Source organism: Euleptes europaea, chromosome 21 (genome assembly GCF_029931775.1).
Source record: "Euleptes europaea isolate rEulEur1 chromosome 21, rEulEur1.hap1, whole genome shotgun sequence".
In the NCBI taxonomy this organism is placed as follows: Eukaryota; Metazoa; Chordata; class Lepidosauria; order Squamata; family Sphaerodactylidae; genus Euleptes; species Euleptes europaea.
Window position 1 is genome coordinate 15,344,920 of NC_079332.1, and position 24,011 is coordinate 15,368,930.

Here is a 24,011-nt window from a genome sequence, read left to right on the forward strand (position 1 = left end):
GCCATCTGTCAGCAATGCTGATTCTATGACCTTAGGCAGTTCATGAGAGACAGGTATCTTGGCCATCTTCTGGACATGGAGTAGGGGTCACTGGGGGTGTGTGGGGGATGTTATTGTGAATTTCCTGCACTGTGCAGGGGGTTGGACTAGATGACCCTGGTGGTCCCTTCCAGCTCTATGATTCTATGACCGGCAAACGGAGGCAGGCTGCCAAAGTCCTTGGGAAGGACGGTGAATGAGAAGAGCTGGTGGGGCAGGATCTCACAGTCACCTCTTAAGTTAGTGAGGTCCATGGATCAGGGATCCCACCTCTGACGCAAGTTTGACCATGAACGCGGAAGATGATTGATCGCGACGGGTAGCCGTTGAGAGCGACGAGGATGATCAGGGGCCTGGAGACCGAGCCCTACGAGGAAAGGATGGGGGACTTGGGAATGTTCAGTCTGGAGAAGAGGAGGTTGAGGGGGGACACGATTGCTCTCTTGAAGTATTTGAAGGGCTGTCACTTAAGAGGAGGGCAGGGAGCTGTTCCTGTTGGCAGCAGAGGAGCGGACTCGCAAGAATGGGTTTAAATTGAGGGCGGAAAGGTACCAGCTGGATATTAGGATTTTTTTTTAATAGTAAGAGTAGTTCAGCAGTGGAATCGGCTGCCTAGGGAGGTGGTGAGCTCCCCCTCTCTGGCAGTCTTTAAGCAGAGGCTGGATGAACGCTTGCCAGGGATGCTCTGATCCTGCATTGAGCAGGGGGTTGGACTAGATGGCCTCTATGGCCCCTTCCAGCTCTAAGATTCAATGCAACAGTTGTGGAGCTTTCTCACTTTTCTTTACAAGTGGAACAGTTGAGCAGGGTGTTGTTGTTTTCCATCCCCATCGTGGATTAAAATTGACTGGCGACACAGGGCAAATCTGAGAAATGGGCAGCCATGTGCCACTCCCCCCCGGTTTAAAGCCTGGCTCTCTTTCCCTTCTCTTCTCCCCACCCCACCATCCACCCTCTTTCTCCCCTTTTCTGATTAGAGTATTCAGACATGGTTTGGACTCGGATGGGGAGGTCCCTCCGCCCCCACCCACCAAGGCCCCGACTGTGGCCCCCACCAACCTGCCCGACTCCGAGGGATACTGCAGCCATGGTGAGAGACACCCCCCCTTAGATTTGAGGTGGGGACAGAAGGGTGTGTGTGCATATATCACGCCTATTTTGAAACCAATACCAAAACAGCCACTGCTATAGGGTTGCCAGTGTGGCGTAGTGGCTAAGAGCAGTGGTTTGGAGCGGTGGACTGGAGAACCGGGTTCGATTCCCCGCTCCTCCACATGAGCGGTGGACGCTAATCTGGAGAACCGGGTTCGATTCCCCACTCCTCCACATGAGCAGCGGGCTCTAATCTGTTGAACTGGGTTGGTTTCCCTACTCCCCCACTTGAGCGGCAGACTCTAATCTGGAGAACCGGGTTCGATTCCCTACTCCTCCACAGGAGCGGCAGACTCTACTCTGGAGAATTGGGTTCAATCCCCCACTCCTCCACGTGAAGCCAGCTGGGTGACCTTGTGCTAGTCACAAGCTCTCTTAGAGCTCTCTCAACCCCACCTACCTCACAGGGTTGTGGGGAGGGGAGGGGAAGGCAATTGTAAGCCAGTTTGATTCTCCCTTAAGTGATAGAGAAAGTCAGCATATAAAAACCAACTCTTCTTCTTCATGCCATCTCTGGGTTGGGAAATACTTAGAGATTTTGGGGGTGGAGCCTGGGGAGGGCGGGGCTTGGGGATGGGAGGGACCTCAGCATGGTATAATGCCATAGACTCCACCCTCCAAAGCAGCCATTTTTTCCCCAGATGAACTGATCTGGATTGTCTGGAGATCAATTGTAATAGCAGGAGATCTCCAGGTGGCACCTGGAGGTTGGCAGCCCTACACCGCAGCGGGGTGTGGGGGAGACAGTTGCCTGAAATGTGATCGAGCGGAAAGAGCAGACCGGGCTCCTGTGCAGATAGCGGAGGGAGTTCCGGTGCTGTCCGGTTGTCACATTGCAATACCGACCTACGGAGCAACTTCGCCCCAGCGAAAATCCCCTTTTCTATCCAGATGTTAATTCTACAGGAGACCCGTCCTCGCTTTTCCGCTGGGGTCCTTTTTGCACGGGCACTTTGGCTTACTTTCTCCGCTGTTCTGACTGGGCTTTTCGTTGGGGTTATGCATGCGTTTTCCGCCCCTTCGAGATGACATTGCGCCCAGCCCGTGCAATGTCCGGGTCTTCCCGATCCTGTTGTAACGCGATTCTTCGATCTCCCCTGAGATCAGCCCGGGTCAAATTATCCCCATTCCCATGCATAAGCCAAAGCGTGGGAGAGGGGAGCTGGGTGTGTGTGATATTTTTCTCACAGTAAGCCCTACAGCCAATTACAAAGGCGCGTTTCCCAGGGGCGGGGACTCAGACACTTCCGGATTTGTGCTGGTGATTCTTCAGTACTCTGGAAACCCCAGGACTTTCTCCAGGGCAAACAACAACACGCATGGCATTTTTAGGATTCGGAACAGAAAAGTGTAGGTCAGGAGAGCCTCGAACTCCTAGTAAAACTCCCAAGCATAAAAGACCTGATCCACCCTGAACCCCAATATCTGGGCCCCGAAATGTCCACCAAGACCGTCGCATACGGGAACTGCTTTGGCACTAATTGGGTTTTCTTTACCTTCCTGGACTTGGAAGCAGATTCGGACACCTTCAGCGAGTCCCGGAGCCAGAAGGGATTGGATCGCTACCTGGACAGCCTCTTTGACCCGGTCCTCTCTTATGGGAATGGGGTAAGGAATCATGCTCCGCCCCCCAAAATCTCCAGGTATTTCCTAACCTGGAGCTGGATTGCCATCTCCAGGTTGGGAAATTCCTGGAGATTTGGGATTGGCACCTGGGAAGGGCAGATTTGGTGAGGGGAGGGACTTCAGCAGGGACTTGAGTTGCCCTTTTCACCAGGGGAACTGAGTCCAATAATAGGTTTAACTTGCGGGCAGAAAGGTACCGGCTGGATATTAGGGAAACATTTTTTACAGTAAGAGTTGTTCAAGAGTGGAATCAGCTACCTAGGGAGGTGGAGAGCTCCCCCTCTCTGGCAGCCTTTATCCAGAGGCTGGAGAAACACTTGTCAGGGATGCTCTAGGCTGCTCTTGCATTGAGCAGGGGATTGGACTAGATGGCCTCTATGACCCCTTCTGACTCTATTATTTTATGACTGGAAATGAGTTTTAATTCTGGGAGATAGCCAGTCCCTACCTGGAGGATAAAATAGACACCACTGTACAATTATCCAAGGATTTAGAAGCTAGTACAGGAGCGAAACACTACATAAACAAAGTGCAAATAGATTTATAAATAGCTACGTGCAATTACATACAATATGAGACATTATATACACAAACAAGGTACACATTCTTCTTCCACAAGCTAATCTCATGTAGTCCAATGGATGCCATTGGACTACGTGAGATTAGCTTGTGGAAGAAGAATGTGTACCTTGTTTGGACATTTAAAAATATGAATATTTATGAATGACTTCTTGTAGGTCTTTTTGTGTATATAATGTCTCATATTGTATGTAATTGCACGTAGCTATTTATAAATCTATTTGCACTTTGTTTATGTAGTGTTTCGCTCCTGTACTAGCTTCTAAATCCTACCTGGAGGATGGCAACCCTATGGAGGATGCGTAGGATTGCCAGGTCCCTCTCCCCCACCAGTGGGAGGCTTTTGGGGTGGAGCCCGAGGAGGGTGAGGTTTGGAGAGGGAAGGGACTTCAATGCCATAGAGTCCAATTGCCAAAGTGGCCAGTTTCCGATCTTTATTGGCCGGAGATCAGTTGTAATAGCAGGAGATCTCCAGCTAGTACCTGGAGGTTGGCAACCCTAAGGATGCAGGACAAAATGCCCCATGAACTCCAACCTCCGCAGGAACAAAATTCCCGAAATGTCACTGCAGTGTAGGAAAATGTAATTCGTCAAGGGAATAATCCAGGAACGAAGTCCAAACGCAGCCGCGTCGGCCCCCCTGTTCCCGTTCAGGCCTTATGGTTTGTTGGCAGCGTGGAAAACGGGTCAGGGCCAACCAAGAATCTGTCGTGTTCCTGAACCAGGACTTAGAGAAGCCGGCAGCCATTTCCTACCGGATGAAAGGGGGAGGTGGCGTTGGAGGAGGCCGCCGCGACGAGGGACAGAGCCGTGGGGCTGGCGGGCCTCCGGAGGTGACCCGGGTGTTTGGTGAGTGAGAACGGGGCACAGGCCAGCAGGGGTAGCAGCCCCTACCCCCTATCGTGGGGCTATCCTCTTGTAATATATATTTTTATTATTTTTCAATAATTCTATACATCTCATTTGACAATACGTCCTATATACCAATCTTTGAATTGATAAAAAAATTAAGGAATTATTAGGAAAATTATTAGGAAAAATATACATTAAAAATACATAAATGATGCTTCAATATGGACGTCCCTCTGCGTCCTCGTTGCGGACGAATTATTATTCAGTATTAAATATAATTAATTATAATTGACTTCCCCACCGACTTCCTCCCTCCCTACAAATTTCTGGTGTCTCCTTTGTATTAATATTTTCTAATCCTTATAAGTCATTGTTTTAATGTTATACTTTCCCCTTATTTAATACATTTCGATAAGCAATAATAATATAATATTAATAATAAAGAGGAAAAAAAGAAGAAGATCATTTAAAAAATGAAAACAGAGACATAACAAAACTCATTGACATAATTTGGGGGCTGTCCTCTTGTAGAGGTAGTGGCGTCCGTCCACTTTGAGCCCCCCTACCAGGCCGGGGGGCTTGCCGTGTGGCAGCAGCTTCCACCCGAGTTGGAAATTTTGAGGGTGCAAGATCTGGGGATTTGGGGAGGGGAGAGACTCCAACAAGGGTGTAATGCCGTAGAGTTCGGGTTGCCAGCTCAGGGTGTTTTTTCCCCCCTCTGCAGGGAAAAACGAAGGCAAGATATCGACGCAGAAAGCTTACCTCTGCCAGCAAGACTCACTTCTGGTTAGTAGTGGGGGGGAGAGTTGTGCAGAATGGGGTGTGGGGTGGTAAAAATATACATAAATGATGCTTCAATATGGACGTCCCTCTGCGTCCTCGTCGCGGACGAACTAGCCGCATGGATTGGAGCGAGCGCCCCGCTTCGACGCGGGCTGTCTTCTGTTTTCCTTCTCCCCAGGCAACACTCACAAATGATATATAGCACTGGTTCCCAACCGGGGGTCCACGGGCCCCCAGGGGTCCGCGAGAACTAAATTAAGGTCTGCGAAACAAAGCTATAAACCCGTAATAAATTAATATCTTCAATTAAAAGGTCTCTATTATAAAAATATATATATTCAAACATTATTCTAAGTGTAATGTTTAACTAACAGTTATGATTAAAGTTTATTTTCAAATTCTCTGAATTTTTATTTTGAACCTTGGGGTCCCTGCACCAAACAAAAAAGTCCTAGTGGTCCCTGGTCAAAAAAAGGTTGGGAACCACTGATATACAGATTGAGTATCCCTTATCCGAAATGCTTGGGATTTTGGGGTGTTTCGGATTTTGAATCATTTCAGATTTTGGAATATTCGCATGCACATAGTGAGATATCGTGGGGACGGGACCCGAGTCATTTATGTTTGCGATATACCTTATACATTTAGCCTGAAGGTGCTCTACAATATTTTATATAAATTTTTAAAATAATGTTGTGCATGAAACAAAGTTGGTGTGCGTTGAACCGTCAGAAAGCAAAGGTGTCCCTATCTCACCAGGAGTTTCGGATTTTGGATAATTTTGGACGTCGGATTTTCAGATAAGGGATACTCAACCTGTTCTCGGCATCCTCCGAACAAATGGTCTCGACTGCTTTCTTTCCTGGGATTCAGATTCTCTTTTCGATCCCAAGTAGCCCCCACCCCATGCCTTTGACACCCCTCCCGTGCAAACGTGCGTGGGAAGAGGCCGATGCTCACGCACCCCTCTTCTTTCTCGGATAGGCCCGCCACATGTCGCAACAGGTGGCTGCTCTCCGGCGGCAGCAGCAAGAATCCGGGGCCGCCCCTGGGCCCCCTCCGGGGTCCAGTCTCAGATCTTCCTCCCATCGAAGTCCAACAAGAACCCAAAAAATAAGCGACTCTGGCCCCAAGCTCATCGTAGCCCAAGCCCTCCAGGTGAGTCTCTTGTGCGTAAAGGAGTCAACAAAAATGGAAAAGATCTGGGAGATTTAATTTCTGCATGGGCAATGGGAGAGGGTAGATATAGGCCTGCCATTTCCCCCTCTCCTTGGCCTGCCAGGTAGTCAAGCAAGGGGAGTGGGTTCTTGTATGCCGGCATTTTCTCTCCTCCTTGGCCTGCCAAGTAGTCGAGCAAGAGATCCAAAGTCTTGCTTCTACCCGCCAAGCTACAGAGGACGTAGGAGTTCCCTAACCAGATCTCGCCACATTTTTCAAGCTAAAAAAGTATTGGCGGGAGGGGGGCTCTTGACTTTGCTTGGGGTCGGCCGGCACTGAACCCTTTACCTGTCACTGTTTCCCTAACTGAAATCACCCCCCCCCCAAAAAAAAATTCTGTTAGTTACTCCGGAAAAAAGACATATTGTACCTGTCTTTTTCCTGTACTAAGAAGCTGGGGGGGCGTTAAATGCTCCACCCTATAGCCACAGTCCTTAATTAATTTTTCCTCCACCCCACATCGTTTCTGGTTTAACAAAGACTTTGGAATCGCTCATCAGAGTTCACACGTTACGTGTGGTTTTGGTCCAAAGTCCCACTCTGCCTAATACAAGAGGCATAGCGGCACTCATGGGTGAGGAAGTAACACTCTGTACATGCTTAGTGGTTCTTTTTAAATCGGTTTCGCGTAGGGTTGCCCACTCCAGGTGGGGAAGTTCCTGGGATTTTGAGGGTGGAGCCTGGGGAGGACAGGGACCTATGTGGGGTTCAAGGCCGTAGAGTCCAGCCCCTCCAAAGCATCCATTTCCTCCAGGGGAACTGATCTCTGCAGTCTGGAGATGAGCTGTAGTTCCAAGGCATCCCCAGGTCCCACCTGGAGGCTGGCAACCCTAGGAGGATGGAGTCTGGGGAGGAGAGGGTATAATGCCATAGAGCCCATCCTGCGAAGCTGCCGTTTTCTCCAGGGGAACTGATCTCTGTAGCCCTGGAGGTCGGTTGTAATTCCAGATCACCCGGCCCCACCTGGAGGTTGGCAACCTCCTCGTTTCACTCATTCCAAGGCTGAGGCCCTCGTCTTCACAAATGAACGAGCGAGGCGGTGAACCCGTTTCCGGGCTGAACCACTTCCGATTTCGAGCGGGCGGCAGCTGAAGTCCCGTGGTTGGATTGCTGTGCATGAAAAAGCAACCCCCTCCCGCACATAGAAAACTAGCATGCCAAGAAGAAAGGCAGATTCGAACCTCCCCGCATGCAAATTTTCTGTCTGCAGGGAATTCTGTTTTGTATGGAGGAGGGCTCCACCGCCCAATTCCACCATCTGCATACCGAAGGGGCGCAATACAGAGCTTTATCACCACCTTAGCTGTAGTTCACGTGGATCTGACCTGGTACCAAAAAACAGGTTCTGGACCGAAAACATGTGGGGTCCTGGCCCAGAATAACTCACTCCTACAATGTTGTCTGCCAGGCCAGGTGCAACCCCCAAGACTGTGAACCCCTGAAACTGCCTTATACTGGATCCAACCTTTCGCAGTATTGTCTACTCTGGCTAGCAGCCACTTTCCAGGCGGAGGCAGTATTGCCTGCTCTGACTGGCAGCTGCTCCCCGGTGGAGGCCTTTCACATCACCTGGTCCTTTTAACGGGCAATGCCAGGCACTGAACCAGCAAATGCTCTGCTGCTTAGCCGCCCCATGCTTTGAAGCCCAGAGGATTGTCCTGCCCTGGAGACATGGCAAGATTTGGCTCATGGGCAGCTTCTGGCTTAGAGGGGACGCTAGTCTGGATGATGCTCCGAACTCGGAGCCCAAACGTAAGCGAGGAGGCTGCTTTTCCATCGCTATAACCTTCCCGGGTGACCTGCTGTTGCCCGAAATTGGATACCTGCTTGCGGACAGCTTACCTGTATTCATTTCACTCATCTGGGAGACAGGCGAATCCGATGTCCTCCCCCACCCATCGCTACCCGCTTGGGAAAAGCAGGCGCCCGAATCCACGATCCTGTTGTGCCGTGACGGCCCAGGTTTGGGGAAAACAGGGGGGGGTTGGGAAGCTTGGGGGTAGAGTTTCAGACTCCCGCAAATTTCTGGGGTGGAGTGGAAAAGATGTGGGGGGGAGGACTTGGAAGTGATCGCAAGCATCCGATGCTCAACAGCGCTAGGATTTTATTCCGGGTTTGGTTCTGGAACCCGCAATCCTGCTCTAGAATCAAAGATCAGTATTGGGAAGTTTGCAATTTGTCTGTTTTTCTTTCCATCCCTTCGCAGAGGGAAGCTGAAAAAAGGACGGCGGAAGGAAACGCGGCACCCCCGAGCCAGCCGCGGGACTGGCCCGCCTTTCAGAAAACTGGTAAGGGGGAGATAGAGGCATCCGAAAATTGCCTGTTTGAGCAGCAGCCTGTCGGTTTTCTTTGATTTTGCGTGTCTCTGGCTGAGGTGCTAGAAGAAGGTGCTAGAATGGAAAGCTTGGACACATTGGAGCACAGGATGGCGTGGGATTCTATGGGGTCCCCTCCTACACCTCTCCTAATTGGCAGAGATTGGGATTTTGTCTAGGGCTACCTGCAAACAGAAATGGAGGACGGATCGCGCCGTTAGATCTGCAGTAGCTGGAAGGGTGGGGCAGCACCAAACACATGAAACTGCTTTCTACTGAATCAGACCCTCGGTCCATCAAAGTCCGTATTGTCTACTCAGGCCGACAGCGGCTTTCCAGGGTCTTTCCCATCGCCTCCTGCCATATTCTTTAACTGGAGATACCGGGGATTGAATCTGGGACCTTTTGCATGCCAAGCAGATGCTCTGCCACTGAGCCACAGCCCCTCTCCCAGTGCCCATGATAAAATTCTTGCTCTTTCCTGTAATTAATGCATACAATAGTGGAAAAGGACAAACATACAACTATATACAATAGTATTTCAATAATCCACAAAGGTATGTATAAAACTATATGTATAAAACTAAAACATTGATTACACTTTGATGTTTCACTCATTTGTGTTGTATTAATTATAGCCTAAGATTCCTGCACTACTTTCCTTATCTTTGATATAAGTGCAGAGGTGTTGATTTTGGCTTGCTTTCCTGTAATTAAGCAGACCAGAATGAAATACAGGTTGAGTATCCCTTATCCGGACTTACCCGAAAACCGGACTGACCCAAAACCCGGCCTTTTTGAGCCGGCATGCAGGCATTGCTCACAGGCCCTCAGCAGTATGCCAGTTTGCTTTCTGATGGTTCAGTGTACACAAAATTATTAAAAATATTGTTTAAAATTACATTCAGGCTATGTGTATAAAGTGTAAATAAAACATAAATGAATTTAATGTTTAGACTTAGGTCCCATCCCCAAAGTATCTCATTACGTAAATGCAGATATTCCAAAATACAAAAAGATCTGAAATACGGACCTCTTCTAGTCTCAACCAATCTGGATAAGGGAACCCTGCGAGGTAGGTTAGGCTGAGAGTTTGTGTGTGACTGGGCCAAGTATTCTGTTGCAAAATGACAATTCGAACCTGGCTCTCCCAGATCCTAGTCCGACACTCTAACTCCCCACACCGCACCGAAAGCTTGTGGAGTCGATAATGCACAACGAGAGACCCGCTTGCAGTAGTTCGATGCAGAAACGCAGACTTGCAGAATTTGGCTTGTGGTGGCGCACGATTTTGATGCTGCGCACCTGCGCATCCCCTTGTGTGGAATTCCATATCAGCATTGTCAGGAACTGTCATCTCAGGAGAAAAGAGCTTTGAGGGTCGAACCGGACAGTAGGTCTGTGCTCCTTAGAGGTCGTTTATGCACGGGAGTTTTCCCTGAGGTTTGCTGCTCGCTGGACCCACACTTTCCTGTTCGGAAACGATGCACTAGCGGTCTCCAAGCTCAAACGGAGTCCCCGCCCCTTGAAATAATGCTTTGTAATTGGCTTACTTTGTAGCGCTTACTGTGAGAGAAAAGCTCTCCTTTCCGAAACCCAATTACTGCATTAAAAAGCATTTTAAGAACAAAAAACAAAAAAAACAGAGCAATCTGAAAGGGGGGAAGAAATCCAAGCCTTTCTTCTGCTCAGAAAGAGCTCTGAGGAAGCAGGAAGTATTTGAATCCCCGCCTCTGGCCATGCTGCTTTGTAACTGGCTGTGAGAGAAACCAAGCTTGTGTGTCCCGCGCTTTGCCTTATGCACGGGGATTTCACCCAGGCTGAGCTCAGGGGAGAGGGAAGAATTGGGTTAACAGAGGAACAGGAAGTCCTGGGGTTTGTGAGGGCTGGCAGCGAGGTCATCTCTAATGGACGGAAAACCTCAGGGGAGGCATTTTTCAGACAGGAATGGCAAGGATAGAAAGAGTGAAAGAGCCACTCTTCGACTGCACAAAGCAGCTGGGCGGCTACAATTGGAAAAGGGGGGAGAAAGGTTTTTTAAGGCCATTTATGCAGGGCTGATCCCCCACGGTCACCCCCGCTGACTGCTCCGGCGTTTCATTTTGATTATGCATGCCTTTCCCGGCCGTCAGAGGTCGCCTCACCCTCCCTGCGCATTTCCATGTGTTTGGCCCGCGTTTTCTGGATTCTCGCTAAAACAGCATCCAGGAAACAAGGGTGAAATGCGTGGGGAAAGCGAGGTGACCACCGATGGTCAGGAACAGCAAGCACAATCAAATCAAAGCCCCGACGCAGTCGGCGGGAGTGACCGCGAGGAAACAGCAATGCATAAATTAGTGTGGCCCGAAGACTAAAAGGGGTCGGTTTTGTTAGCATTGCCAAGTCGTAAGGCTGTGAGTAAGGAAGTGTGCAGACTCTCAAGTTCAACTATTTTATTACTACGAGGCACACACTCAGGATAGCTACAAGACAGGTTCTAGGCCAGGGGTCACCGATCTTTTCGAGCCTGTTGGCACCTTTGGAATCCTGGCACAAAATCGCTTGCGTAAAACGAAGCGCCGGAGCAGTCAGCGGGGGTGACCGCGGAGGGGAAAGCCCTGCATAAACGGCCTAAAACGATCACAGAAAGTCAACATAATGCCTCCTTCCATCCGGCGTTCGCAGCCTCTGAATTTTTGAGGTCATTTATCTCCTTTGCCTTTTTTTTTCTCCCCAGCACCCGGCACCGATCCTGCTTCCAGGATGCGCGCCGGCGAGCTGGTGCGGCACTCCAAGCTGAATTCGGAGCACATCCCCGAGCCGACGCAGAACATACGCAACATTATCAAGCAGTACCAGCAGCCTGCCCGGGTCCCGGAGCCCATCAGGTCAGATAACGTCCCCCCAAAGACCCCCCTCCCCTCTCTGCCTATTATAGGGGCCAAACGACGAGTTCACAATTTTTAATGGGTAGTGCAGGGTCTTCAACTTTGTTGAGCCTGCGGGCACCTTTGGAGTTCTGATACGGTGTGGTGGTTGCAGCCGACAAAACGGCTACCGTAGGAGGCGGAAGCGGCCACAAAACGGCTGCCACGGCTTACCTTCAATATAGCAGAGAAGATCCTTGTGCTGTGGTGGCAGTTGCACTTTTAAAGCCAGCGTGGTGTAGTATTTTGGAGTGGTGGACTCTGATCTGGGGCACCTGGTTTGATTCCCCACTCCTCCACATGTGCGGCGAACTCTAATCTGGAGACCGGGTTCGATTCCCCACTCCTCCACATGAGCGCTGGATGCTAATCTGGTGAACAGGGTTGGTTTCCCCACTCCTCCACATGAAGCCCGCTGGGTGACCTTGGGCTAGTCACAGCTCTCTTACAGCTCTCTCTGCCCCACTTACCTCACAGGGTGTCTGTTGTGGGGAGGGGAAGGGAAGGCGATTGTAAGCCGGTTTGATTCTTCCTTAAGTGGTAGAGAAAATCAGCATATAAAAACCAACTCTTCTCCTTCTCCTCCTCCTCCTCCTCCTCCTCTTCCTCCTCCTCGCTTGGATGCCTCGTTTTCCGCTGATCCGGGGCTCGCTTTTGGGACTCAATGATCTCCTACCTTTTTTTCCCCTTTGCAGGAGGGAAGGGGGGAAAGTCTTTGTGAAGAAAATGGACCCTCATGAAGAAGCTCTGATGATCTTGAAGAAACAGATGTCGGGAACTCCAGAGGCTCCCCAGCCAGCTCCGGTATGCACCTCAATGCCCGTACCAGAGTTGAAGGTGGGTGAAATCAAAGGACTACTGGACCCCAGTGGGCACTGCCAGACCACGCAAAGGAACTGGCAAAACACCCTTTCAATCGGTGCCACGTGGGGGAACTGATCAGCTAGAAAGCCAGACTTGGATTGCGAGAACCGAGTTCAAATTCCTGCTCGGCCAACGAGCCAGACATTGCCAACAAAGAGCCTTGCTTTCTCTGAACTGAACCTTCTTTACCGGGTTGTTGTAAGAATGAAATGAGAGAGGAGGCAACCAGGTGTGCCACCCTGAGCTCTTTGGGGATGGGCCAGGAGCAGTAGCTCAATAAAGAGATAGTTATCAGTTGGGCTGGTAGCTGAGGCTGTACTTTTCACGTCAAAGACTCCAAATTCAACTCCCCCTTATATCTCTGTAGCGAAAAGGGCTAGAGACTTAGGTTTTGCTTCCAAAATGAAAGCTGGGAATTCAGTGATGATATAGTGATGTGTCATTGCTGATTTTTTTAAAAAGCTCTTTAGGTGGAAGGGGAGAATGGTGGTGATGGGAAACTGAGGCAAGCAAAGTACAAGGGGAAATGCCATGCAGTTGCCCTACTGATTGCCTCTGCCCCTTCATAAAGTGTGACTTTTGTATGCAGGCCATTCGCTCACTGCCGGCCAAGGAGGCGATAGCCCTGGTGAAACCTGTGACCAGTGCCAACATTAAGATGATTGTGCCACCGGCCATTCGCCCAACGCCTGCCACCCCCAGATCATTCCCAGGGGCATTCCCAGGTAAACAATTATGTCGTGGTCTGTGGGCTAGAATTCCCCAAGCGGGCCAATTCACACATTACAAAGTCTTGGTATCCCCCATAGGGGTGTGCATTCAGCTTTGCCGAACCAGAAAAAACCCCTGAAAAGTACCTTTTCAGTATTTTTCGGCTTTTTCAGGTGAAAAAAAAGCCCCTTTAAACAGAAGCCAGAAAAGGCTGAATCTGGAAAAGCCAGAAAAAATTAGCTTTTCTGGCTTTTCGGGATTCCCCATTGAAGCCCATGGGGAATCTTTGTGGAGCTTCGGGGGGCTGTTTTTTAAGGTAGAGACACCACATTTGCGGCAAAGCTGCTGGTGACCCTCCCTACAAGAACCCCCAAGTTTGGTAAAGATTGGGTCAGAAGGTCTAATTTTATTAGCCCCCAAATGGACCGGAAAATTGGGGGCCAATAAAATTGGACACCCCCTGACCCAATCTGTACTATACTTGTACTATACTATACTTGTAAGGTTCTTGTAAGGAGAGTCACCAGCAGCTATGCTGCAAATTTGGTGCCTCTACCTTAAAAACAGCCTCCCCAGAAGCTTTTCAAAGATTTTTCATAACAGATAATGAAGGCATTCGCTCCCCCCCGCCCCCCATTACCAGCTATGGTGGATAATCTTCTCTGCGAGATTCTTCAATCTGACATAGGTTCATTATCGGCTATGGGGAATCTTTCTCACAAAGATTCTCCATAGAGTATAACAGAGCTGAAAATTTTCAGATATCAAAAAAGAAAAAAGCTGGGGGGGGGGGGAACCCATAGCGTTATAGGGATCCATCTTTTTCCGGAAATGCTGAAAAATGTTGGGTCTGTTATACCCGAGTCCAAAAAATACTGTGGTTTTTTGTTTTTTGGTGCACACCACTAATCCCCCCATGGGTCCAGTTGATCAGACATATTCTTGCAGTGTTTTGTGTTTGGGAGACAGGCAAATCCACCGTACCCCCCTGCCTTCTGTGTTTCCCCTTCCCATGTAGTTGCTGACTAGTAATTCCTTCCTAGTGTCCGTCTTGCGGCAATTAGGACCCGAGGACGAACAAGTCCAGACGCAGCTTCACCGCCGGTACAGTGATGAGTTCTATGCATACCGCAATGTCTCCTGGAAAATCTACCTCCGGAAAGAGGTATTTGTCCCCCTGGAAGGCTGCTGGTGATTTTGTGAGGAATAAACTGCCCCCCCACCCGAGGTTTATGATGGGGAAGGTTGGGCAGAAAGGTATTCTTCTCTCGCGTCGTTAACACTGATTGAATTAAACTTGTTGAGAGTGGATCTCCTGAAGGAACAATAATGCATCGTTATCTCGTGGAACTCCCTGCCACAAGATGTAGTGACCAGCCACAGGCATGGATGGTTCCGTAGGGGGATTTGTTCAATCCATAGAGGAAATTAGGACTGTCAAATCCTATTAGCCCCTGTTTCTCGATATAGATCTCTCTCTACTAGAGGAGGAAAAAGTAGCGATCTGGGGTGGTGTAGTGGTGAGGGTGTCCGACTAGGATCTGGGAGACCCAGGTTCAAATCCCACATTGTGCCATGGAAGCTCATTGGGTGACCTTGGACCAGTCTCTGTGCCTAGTCTACCTCACAGGGTTGGTGTTATGAGGATTAAACGAAGCAGGAGAGAACGGTGTTGTAAGGTGCTCGGGGTCCTCACTGGGGAGAAAAGCGAGAGTATAAAATAAATAAGTTGCCCCCTTGTTCTGGCAGTGGACTTCTGGGATTCTCATGGCTGTGCTCTATTGGAAACAGGATGCTGGGTGAGATAGGCTGTTCGTCTAATCCAGCGAGACTCTTCTTATTTAAAAAATAATAATAGCAAAGATTGCTGCTGACTTATCTATTATTTATTTCATTTATGCCCCTCCTTTCTCCCCAATGGGGAGCCAAAGCAGCATACGTCAACCCTCCAATTTATCCTTACAACCACCCTGTGAGGTAGACTAGGCTGAGGATGCATGACTGGCCCGAAGCAACCCAGCAAGTTTTCCACGGCAAAGCAGGGATCTGAACTTGGGGTTCCCGGATCCTCGTCAGACACTTTAACCCAGAGGTGTTGAACTCATTTGCTACAAGGGCCGGATATGGCATAAATGTCACTTGGTTGGGCTGGGCCATGCCTCGCCAGCCCAGATCGGGACTGGGGGAGGTTGCTGCCTCGGGTGGCTCGCGGGCCAGATACGAGCTCTCAAGGGGCCGTATTCGGCCCGCAGGCCATATGTTTGACACCCCTGCTTTAACCACTATACCTCGCCTGTTCTCTGATTTACATGCAGTACTGTCTGATCGTCAGAAGATTGTCTTTCCTCCGGTGGATAATCTCTCAACTTCTGGTCTGTTTCTTTGCAGGTGTTCTACCCCAAGGACACCATCAACAATCCGCTTCTGCTAGATCTCATTTTCCGGCAGGTGAGCGTCTCCAAGTGTGTCTATTGCGTGTAGAGTCATAACACGTAGTGTGTCTGTTGCATGTAGAGTCCTCAGTGTTCTGTTGTGCATGACCCAAACATGGTTTCTCTCTCGTCTTAACGCATTATGCACTTTTTGATTGTACCATTTTTTATCAATTTTTATCTTTCGTGATTTGATTCAATAGAGTTATCATAAACTGTCGCGGGGGTCCATATTTGGTAGACAGGGGGTTAGAAATAAACACATAAAATGTAGCTTCTGCCTCTGCATCGTCTACATGAAATGATACCAAGAGTACAGGGTTGAGCACAGTTTCCCATATTTTCCTGAAAGGAAGACCACCCTGAATATTGGACTGGAATCATAAAGTTGGAAAGGACCACCAGGGTCATCTAGTCCAACCCCCTGCACAATACAGGAAATTCACAACTAACTCCCCCCCACACCCCCAGTGACCCATGCCCAGAAGGTGGAGGGACCCCTCTAGGATCCCTGGCCAATGTGGCCCAGTGGAAAATTGCTTCCTGGCCCCAAAGTGGCAATTGGCGTTACCCAGGGCATGAGAGCCAAACACTGGCATATCCCTTCCTGCCCTCCCTCTCATGAACTGCCTAAGTTCATAGAATCAGCATTGCTGACAGATGGCCATCTAGCCTCTGCTTAAAAACCTCCAAAGAACTCCAAACCCACCACTTCCTAAGAAAGCCTGTTCTGGGAGGCCGAAGTTCAAATCTCTACCCATGTCATGGAAGTTTGCTGGGTGACCTTGGATCGTACCCTCTCGGCCTCACCTACCTCACAGGGTTGTTGGGAGGGTAAAATGGAGGAGAAGAATGTAAACCACTCTGGGTCTCCATTTGGGAGTAAGAGGGGGTCTAAAGGAATTAAATAAATAAATATTTTACAAATAGGCGTTGGTAAATCTTCCCCAAGGATTCGTCGCGTCCTTCTGATGCGATGGGTTTCTCCCGCAGATCTTCAACGATACCATGTCTGAGGCCTGCATCCGCATTACCCAGGGGGAGAGGCTCCGCATGAAAGCTCTCTTTGGTAAGCTTTGCTCTTCCAGATTTGGGGGGTTGGTTTGGCGCCCCCTTTTCAACATGTGTGGGGTTGGCCTCGGTAGCGTCCCTTGCAGCCTCTGGCAGGGTTTTCGTTCCTTTCTGGTTGGCGTTGCACCACTTATGAGGTAGGCTCGTTTCTGGCAGGTAATACCAGGCAGGGGGTAGGGTTGCCAGCTCTGGGTTGGGAAATTCCTGGAGGTTTGGGGGTGGAGCCTGGGGAGGGTGAGTTTGGGGAGAATGTAGGGTTGCCAACCTCCAGGTATTTAGTGAGCTAAAGTGCAAAAAGTGATTTTATAAGCTACTCAGTTACATACACTCACATATAAATACATTGTAGGTTACAACCTATTGATGAATGCATCAATGTAACCTACAACTTATTGATGAATGCATAGAAATATAAGAAGACCATTGTTTGTAAGTATAGGCTGCAATTTCAGAATAGCACATGGCATATATGTCATGTTTTAAATATTGTTAGATATTGACTGTCTGTAATTATGAATGTATATTTTGTACTTATTTAATTACATAGGAAGGACTGATGAAGAATTTTTAATTAAGAATCTGAAACGGCTGTATCCTCATCTAGACTCTGGCTTCAACAAGACTATATGATATTGCATTTCAAGAATACTTACTGTACTCTTTCAAGAGACAATTTTGAACTTTTTTTCTGCGCTGCACTTTAGTCACCTTATTTGTCTGTTAGATTGTAGGTCATGTCTATGTATTTATATGTGAGTGCATGTAATTGAGTAGCTTATAAAATCACTTTTTGCACTTTTGCTTACTAGCTTCTCGCTCCTGTACTAATTTCCTAATCTATTGATACCAGTACAGTGGTGCCTATTTTCTCCCCAACCTCCAGGTATTAGCTGGAGATCTCCCACTATTACAACTGATCTCCAGCCAACAGAGATCAGTCCCCCTGGAGAAAACGGCCGCTGTGGCAATTGGACTCTATGGCAATTAAGTCCTTCCCCTACCCAAACCCCGCCCTCCTCAGGCCCCGCCCCAAAAACCTCCCGCCGGTGGCGAAGAGGGACCCGGCAACTCTAGTAAAATACCATTGATTCCAACCACCAAAGCAGCCGTTTTCTCCCAGCTGATCTCTACCGTCTGCAGATCAGTCGTAACTCCAGGAGATCTCCAGGCCTGAACTGGAGGTTGGCAACGCCAGCCAGGGGGACTGACCTCTGTTTCTCTCTGCAGCGGAAAACAAGCTCGATTCCTTCAGCCCGGTGGCCGACGAAAGCGTGAAGAAGGAGATCGTCAACGTTGCGCGGGATGGGTGGGAAGTGTATTTTTCTCGCCTTTTCCCAGCTACGGTAAGAGAGCCCGTTGCCCTGGAGTTAGGAATTGGGGCCTTATCATGCAGATGTTCCCCCACAGTTTGCATCCGTTTTTATTATCCAGAGGTTTTTTGGGGTTTTTTTGGAAGATCGGTTTTCTTAATGAGCCAGTCTGAGCGATAGGTGTAGGGGTTAAGAGAGGAGCACTCTAATGTCGAGAACCGGGTTCGAATCCCCACTCCTCCACATGAGTGGCAGACTCTAATCTGGAGAACCGGGTTTGATTCCCCACTCCTCCACATGAGTGGTGGACTCTAATCTGGAGAACTGGGTTTGATGCCCTGCCCTTCCACAGAAGCAGCGGACTCTGATTTGGAGAACCGGGTTCGATTCCCCACTCCTTCACATTAAAGTTCTCTTCGAGCTCTCTCAGCCCCACCTACCTCACAGGGTGCCTGTTGTGGGGAGAGGAAGGGAAGGAGATTGTCAGCCAGTTTGAGACTCTTTGAAGGTAGAGAAAAGCGGGGTTTAAAAACCAACTCTTCTTCCTGGAGGTTTGCTTGTCTCCTAGGGTTGCCAGGTCCCTCTTCGCCACCGGTGGGAGGTTTGGGGGGCAGAGCCTGAGGAGGGGAGGGACTTCAATGCCGTAGAGTCCAATGGCCAAAGTGGCCATTTTCTCCAGGGGAACTGGTCTCTATCGGCTGGAGATCAGTTGTAATAGCAGGAGATCTCCAGCCACCACCTGGAGGGTGGCAACCCTATTGTTTCCCTATTATGAACGGTACCTGCCCATGCTAACCGTTCCCTCTCGATCCTTTAGGGCAGCGTCGGCACTGGAGTGCAGATCTTGGCGGTGTCCCACACGGGGATTAAGCTTCTGAGGCTCGTGAAAGGCACCAACCTGCCCGGGGAACAGCTGCGGGTGCTGCGGGGCTACGGGTAAGGCCGCGGAGAGGGATGAGCCGGGGGTCTCTCCGACGGAGACGGCAGCGTGAGGAGCCCCATGTGGGCTGGGCGAGGAGCAGGGGCTGCCATCCGGCAGACACAATAGACACAATACTCCTATTGATGCAGGCCAGAATAGCATTGGCCTTCTTAGCAGCCATGTCACACTGTTGACTCGTGTTCAGTTTGTGGTCCACTAAGACTCCCAGATCTCTTTCACATGTACTGTTGTCAAGCCAACTCTCTCCCATCCTCTACCTGTGCCTTATGTTGTTTCTGCCTAAGTGAAGTACTTTACACTTCTCCCTATTGAAATCCATTTTATTGCTTATGGCCCAGCTCTCCAGTCTATCAAGGTCATTCTGAACGCTGACCCTATCCTAGTATTAACTACCCCTCCTAACTTGGTGTCATCTGCAAATTTGATTAGCATGCTCTCTATCCCATCATCCAAGTCATTTACAAAAATATTAAATAGTACTGGTTCCAAGACAATGGTAGAGAAGTATGGAATAAAATGTATGGAATAAAATGTGGCTCTTTAAAAAATGCAATGAAATAAAATATTCATTTATAAAAATTTATATTACTCTAACTTGTATGAAAAAAATGTATTATTTATTTACCTCATTTATGCCCCGCCTTTCTCCCCAATGGGGAGCCAAAGGGGTTTACCTCATTTGTTCTCCATTTTATCTTCACAATGACCCTTTGAGGTAGGTTAGGCTGAGAGAGCATGCCTGGGCCAAGGTCACCGAGAAAGCTTCCATGGCAAGGTGGAGATTCGAACCTGGGGGGCCCAAGATCCTAGTCTGACGCTCTAAGTGCTACACCACACTGCCTCCTATTTTTCGTAATAGGACTCTTTAAGGGGAAACAATCCCTGCTCTTCCTTCCTGGTAAATAGGGGTAGCTCTGGGTGGGAAATGCCTGGAGATTTTGGGGGTGGAGCCTGAGGAGGATAGGGTTTGGGGAGGGATCTCAATGCCATAGCGTCCAATGGCCAAAGTGGCCGTTTTCTCCAGGGGAACCGATCTCTATCGGCTGGAGATCAGTTGTAATAGCAGGAGATGATCTCCAGCTAGTACCTGGAGGTTGAACTCAATCAAAGGGGTTGAACTCAATCAACCTTGCAATATCAGAATATAACTGAAAAATTACACTCCAACACAAGATAGTGTGTATAATAGTAGTATTGCATTCACAAAATCAAAATGCGCATAATACAACTTGTGCGCTAGCAACAACAACAACAACACAAGGGAACAATATACAATGTGCAATGTATAGGATTACAGGACAAGCAATGGGCTTCCGGTAAATCTTCCCATTTCGCTCATGCTTCATCAAACTTGAAATTCCTCACAGTTGGATTGTATTCCATGAAAACATATCCAAAGTAAAGGTTTGTGCCTTCAGTTTACTATCGGGTGGCTGGGTTGGCAACCCTACCAGCCACCACCTGAAGGTTGGCCACCCTACCCATGGGTGCGCTGTGTGACATGATGGAGCCACGCTGGATCTTGGTCAATTGGTACTGATGACACCCTCCCATCTTTAAAATGACGGGACCCTAAAAAGCCTGGGTGAAAATTCAAATTGTGGCCTGGAGCCTCAAGGAGAGGATTAAGGGGGGGGGGGGGCGTTCTCCCAGCCTGACGGTCAACCCCGTCTTCTCCTCGCCCCCAGTTACAGCGACATCCTCTTCGTGACCATCCCCTCCAAGAACATGTTGGAATTCAACCTCACCAACGAGAAGCTCCTCCTCTTCTCCCCCAAAGCGCCCCAGGTGAAGGCCATGGTGGACTACTTCATCACTGAGCTCAAGAAGGTGAGCGCCGCTGCAATCCGGGGAGGCGGAATGAGTAGGGTTGCCAACCTCCAGGTACTAGCCGGAGATCTCCCCGCTATTACAACTGATCTCCAGCAGAGATCGGTTCCCCTGGAGAAAATGGCCACTCTGGCCATTGGACTCTAGAGCATTGAAGTCCCTCCCCTCCCCAAATCCCACCCTCCTCAGGCTCCACCCCAAAAACCTCCCACTGGTGGTGAAGAGGGACCTGGCAACCCTAGGAATTAGGGCCAGGGGAAAGGTGTCAAGGCGGGTCCCCCGTGGGGCACCTGGTTCTTATGTAGGTCTTTTAATGCTGAATGGCCACGATGACTCAAGGCAACCTCCACATCTGGGGGCAGTCTACCCGGATCCCAGTGTTTGGAGACAAAACTAGGCTTTGAGCTCTATGCCTTGTTTGTTGGGTACCAATTGGCTGTTTTTGGAAAACAGGATGATGGTCTAGATCAGTGGTTCCCAAAGTGGGACGTACCACCCCCTGGGGGGCTGTGGGATTACCTAGGGGGGAACTAAGAGGCAAGAGGGCAGCAGGGGGGCGCTAGAGGTGGGCCCTTTCAATGGTGTTGTTCACTAATTTACAATGGATCAAGCTATGGCACCCTGCTGGCAAATTTGGTGGAAACGATCAGACTTTTTTCGCCAGACTTTGAAGAGCTGGTACCACTGGGTCAAGTCCATCAGTTTTGTTGAATAAATTTCAACTGGGAAGTTTTCATTTGGTTTTGAATAGATGTGCTATTAATTGTTACTGTTTTGAAATTGTATTGTTGTTATCTCCTTTAGTGAGTCATGCAAACCCCTATTTTAATAATGCTTTTTGTAGGATAGGGTAGGGGGTGCTGGGGTTGAGTTTGCGGAACCGAGGGGGCGGTGGCCCGAAAAGTTTGGGAACCACTGGGCTAGATGGACTAGGTTCGCCATGTCCAGGTTGAGAAATACCTGGAGATTTTGGGGGCGGAGCCTGAGGAGGGCAGGGTTTGGGGAGAGGAGGGACCTCAATGCCATGGAGTCCAATGGCCGAAGTGGCCATTTTCTCCAGGGGAACTGATCTCTATCGGCCGGAGATCGGTTTTAATTGTGGGAGATTTCCAGCTAGTACCTAAGATGGACCACAACAAACAAAAAAAGTGGGGGAACTCAACCACATAAATACAGGGAGCGTCAAAGGTTGAGCTGAAAACTACAAACTGTAGCAAAATAATTATATTTATTACAAGGTGTACATTCGAAATTTGTTAAAAAACACAGGACCCGGAATGCAGGCTTCATATAGAATCATAGAGTTGGAAGGGACCACCAGGGTCATCTAGTCCAACCCCCTGCACAATGCAGGAAATTCACAACTACCTCCCCTCCCCACACCCCCAGTGACCCCCTACTCCATACCCAGAAGATGGCCAAGATGCCCTCCCTCTCATCATCTGCCTACGGTCATGGAATCAGCCTTGCTGACAGATGGCCATCGAGCCTCTGCTTCAAAACCTACAGGGAGGGAGAGTTTACCACCACATCAGCTACAAAAATCGAATCCACGTAAATGACCAATACTGGACCACATTGCCTCAGCCCCCCAGCCCTTGCCTGTTCCAAACCTCAGCTGGCTCCTGGAATGCGGTCCGTGGCATGGCTACATTGCCCTGCCCGCCTTCGGAAGCACCCGTGCCCCCCCCCACACACACACAACGTCCCCTTCCTCCGCTCACGTTTCCTCTCCCCCACTCCAGGATTCGCAATACGTGGTGGCTATCAAGAACTACATCACCAACGACAAGAGCCTCTTGAGTTTCCATAAAGGAGACATCATCTGCCTCCGCCCCATGGAAGGCTTGGGGAAAGGTGAGTCCCCTGGCGTCCTTGGATGGGATGGGGGGGAGGTGAGAAAGGAATAGCTCACACAGTGGTCTCCCCGCAACCATATCATTTTGGAGTAAAATTGGAGGCTCCCGGCATTGATTATCCCCATCCCCACAGACCGCTATTATGGCTGCGTGGTGCGCAAGAAAGTGATGCTGCTTGAGGACGTGAAGAAGGGGACTCTGGATTTTGGTGGGTGGCTCCTGTGTGGTGTGCCCTGCTGTGGTGTGACCCCCCGTGCCCCACGCTCTCGTCTGCAGCCGAATTCCCCCTTTCTCTCCCTGTGTGATTCTTCTCTCTCTTGATCAGATTCACTACTGAGAGCCCAGCCGATAAGCAGGGGGACAGGGGAAAGAGCACACTAGGACAGATCTAAGACATTTAGTGTCAGTTCACAGGAAGACATGAAGCTGCCTTTTACTGAATCAGACCCTCGGCCCATCAAAGTCAGTATTGTCTGCTCAGATGGGCAGGGGCTCTCCAGGGTCTCAGGCAGGGGTCTTTCCCATCACCTACTGGCCTGGTCCCTTTAACTGGAAATGCCAGGGATTGAACCTGGGACCTTCTGCGTGCCACACAGATGCTGTACCACTGAGCCACATCCCCTCCCCACGGCTCTCCAGGGTCTCAGGCAGAGGTCTTTCCCAACACCTATAGCCTGGTCCTTTTAACTGGAGATGCTGGGGATTGAACCCGGGACCTTCTGCATGCCAAGGAAGGAGATGCTCTAACACTGAGCCACGCCCCCTTCCCATGGCTGTCCAGGGTCTCAGGCAGAGGTCTTTCACATCACCTACTTGCCTGGTCCCTTTCACATCACCTACTTGCCTGGTCCAGGGTCTCAGGCAGAGGTCTTTCCCAACACCTATAGCCTGGTCCTTTTAACTGGAGATGCCGGGGATTGAACCTTCTGCATGCCAAGCAGAGGCTCTACCACTGAGCCACGGCCCCACCCCTAACACATGAAGCTGCCTTATACTGAATCAGACCCTTGGACCATCAAAGTCAGTATTGTGTACTCAGACCGGCAGCGGCTCTCCAGGGTCTCAGGCTGAGGTCTTTCACATCACCTACCTACCTAGTCCCTTTAACTGGGGACGCTGGGGATTGAACCTGGGACCTTCTACATGCCAAGCAAGCTCTACCACTGAGCCACGGCCCCTCCTCTAATATGTTCCAAATATGTCAGGCTGAAGGGAACAAGAGCCAGCCAGTACCCTTGTTCGAGACCACCACGCAAGCTTGACCCGCAAGCTTCTGTCGCAGGGGTGTCGAACTCAATTGTTACGAGGGCCGGATATGACATAAATGTCACTTGTTTGGGCCGGGTCATGCCTCGCCAGCCCCGATCGGGGGGGGGGGGCTGGCTGCCTCGGCTGACCCGCGGGCCTTATGTTTCACACCCCCTATTCTATCGGCAGCATCGCAGACCGATTTTGGTCTTCGCACTACAAGAAGAACACTCCATCCATTCTTCTTGCAGTTCCCTACTTTGGGCAGAGCTT

At 49.7% G+C, this 24,011-nt stretch overlaps 1 protein-coding gene across 1 annotated transcript in view; it reads left to right on the top strand.

Moving 5' to 3' along the window:
* The window catches only part of MYO15A (myosin XVA), a 103,664-nt gene that overhangs the window by 60,187 nt on the left and 19,466 nt on the right, over positions 1-24,011 (top strand). Inside the window, exons 32-48 of the mRNA XM_056866215.1 lie at positions 1,017-1,129; positions 2,708-2,799; positions 4,122-4,245; positions 4,973-5,034; positions 6,016-6,189; positions 8,456-8,537; positions 11,281-11,431; positions 12,166-12,274; positions 12,948-13,035; positions 14,098-14,210; positions 15,434-15,493; positions 16,471-16,546; positions 17,776-17,891; positions 18,676-18,794; positions 20,490-20,631; positions 22,377-22,488; positions 22,624-22,698. Coding sequence (XP_056722193.1) covers positions 1,017-1,129; positions 2,708-2,799; positions 4,122-4,245; positions 4,973-5,034; positions 6,016-6,189; positions 8,456-8,537; positions 11,281-11,431; positions 12,166-12,274; positions 12,948-13,035; positions 14,098-14,210; positions 15,434-15,493; positions 16,471-16,546; positions 17,776-17,891; positions 18,676-18,794; positions 20,490-20,631; positions 22,377-22,488; positions 22,624-22,698 — 1,808 coding nt within the window. The remainder of the gene's footprint in view (positions 1-1,016; positions 1,130-2,707; positions 2,800-4,121; positions 4,246-4,972; positions 5,035-6,015; positions 6,190-8,455; positions 8,538-11,280; positions 11,432-12,165; positions 12,275-12,947; positions 13,036-14,097; positions 14,211-15,433; positions 15,494-16,470; positions 16,547-17,775; positions 17,892-18,675; positions 18,795-20,489; positions 20,632-22,376; positions 22,489-22,623; positions 22,699-24,011) is intronic.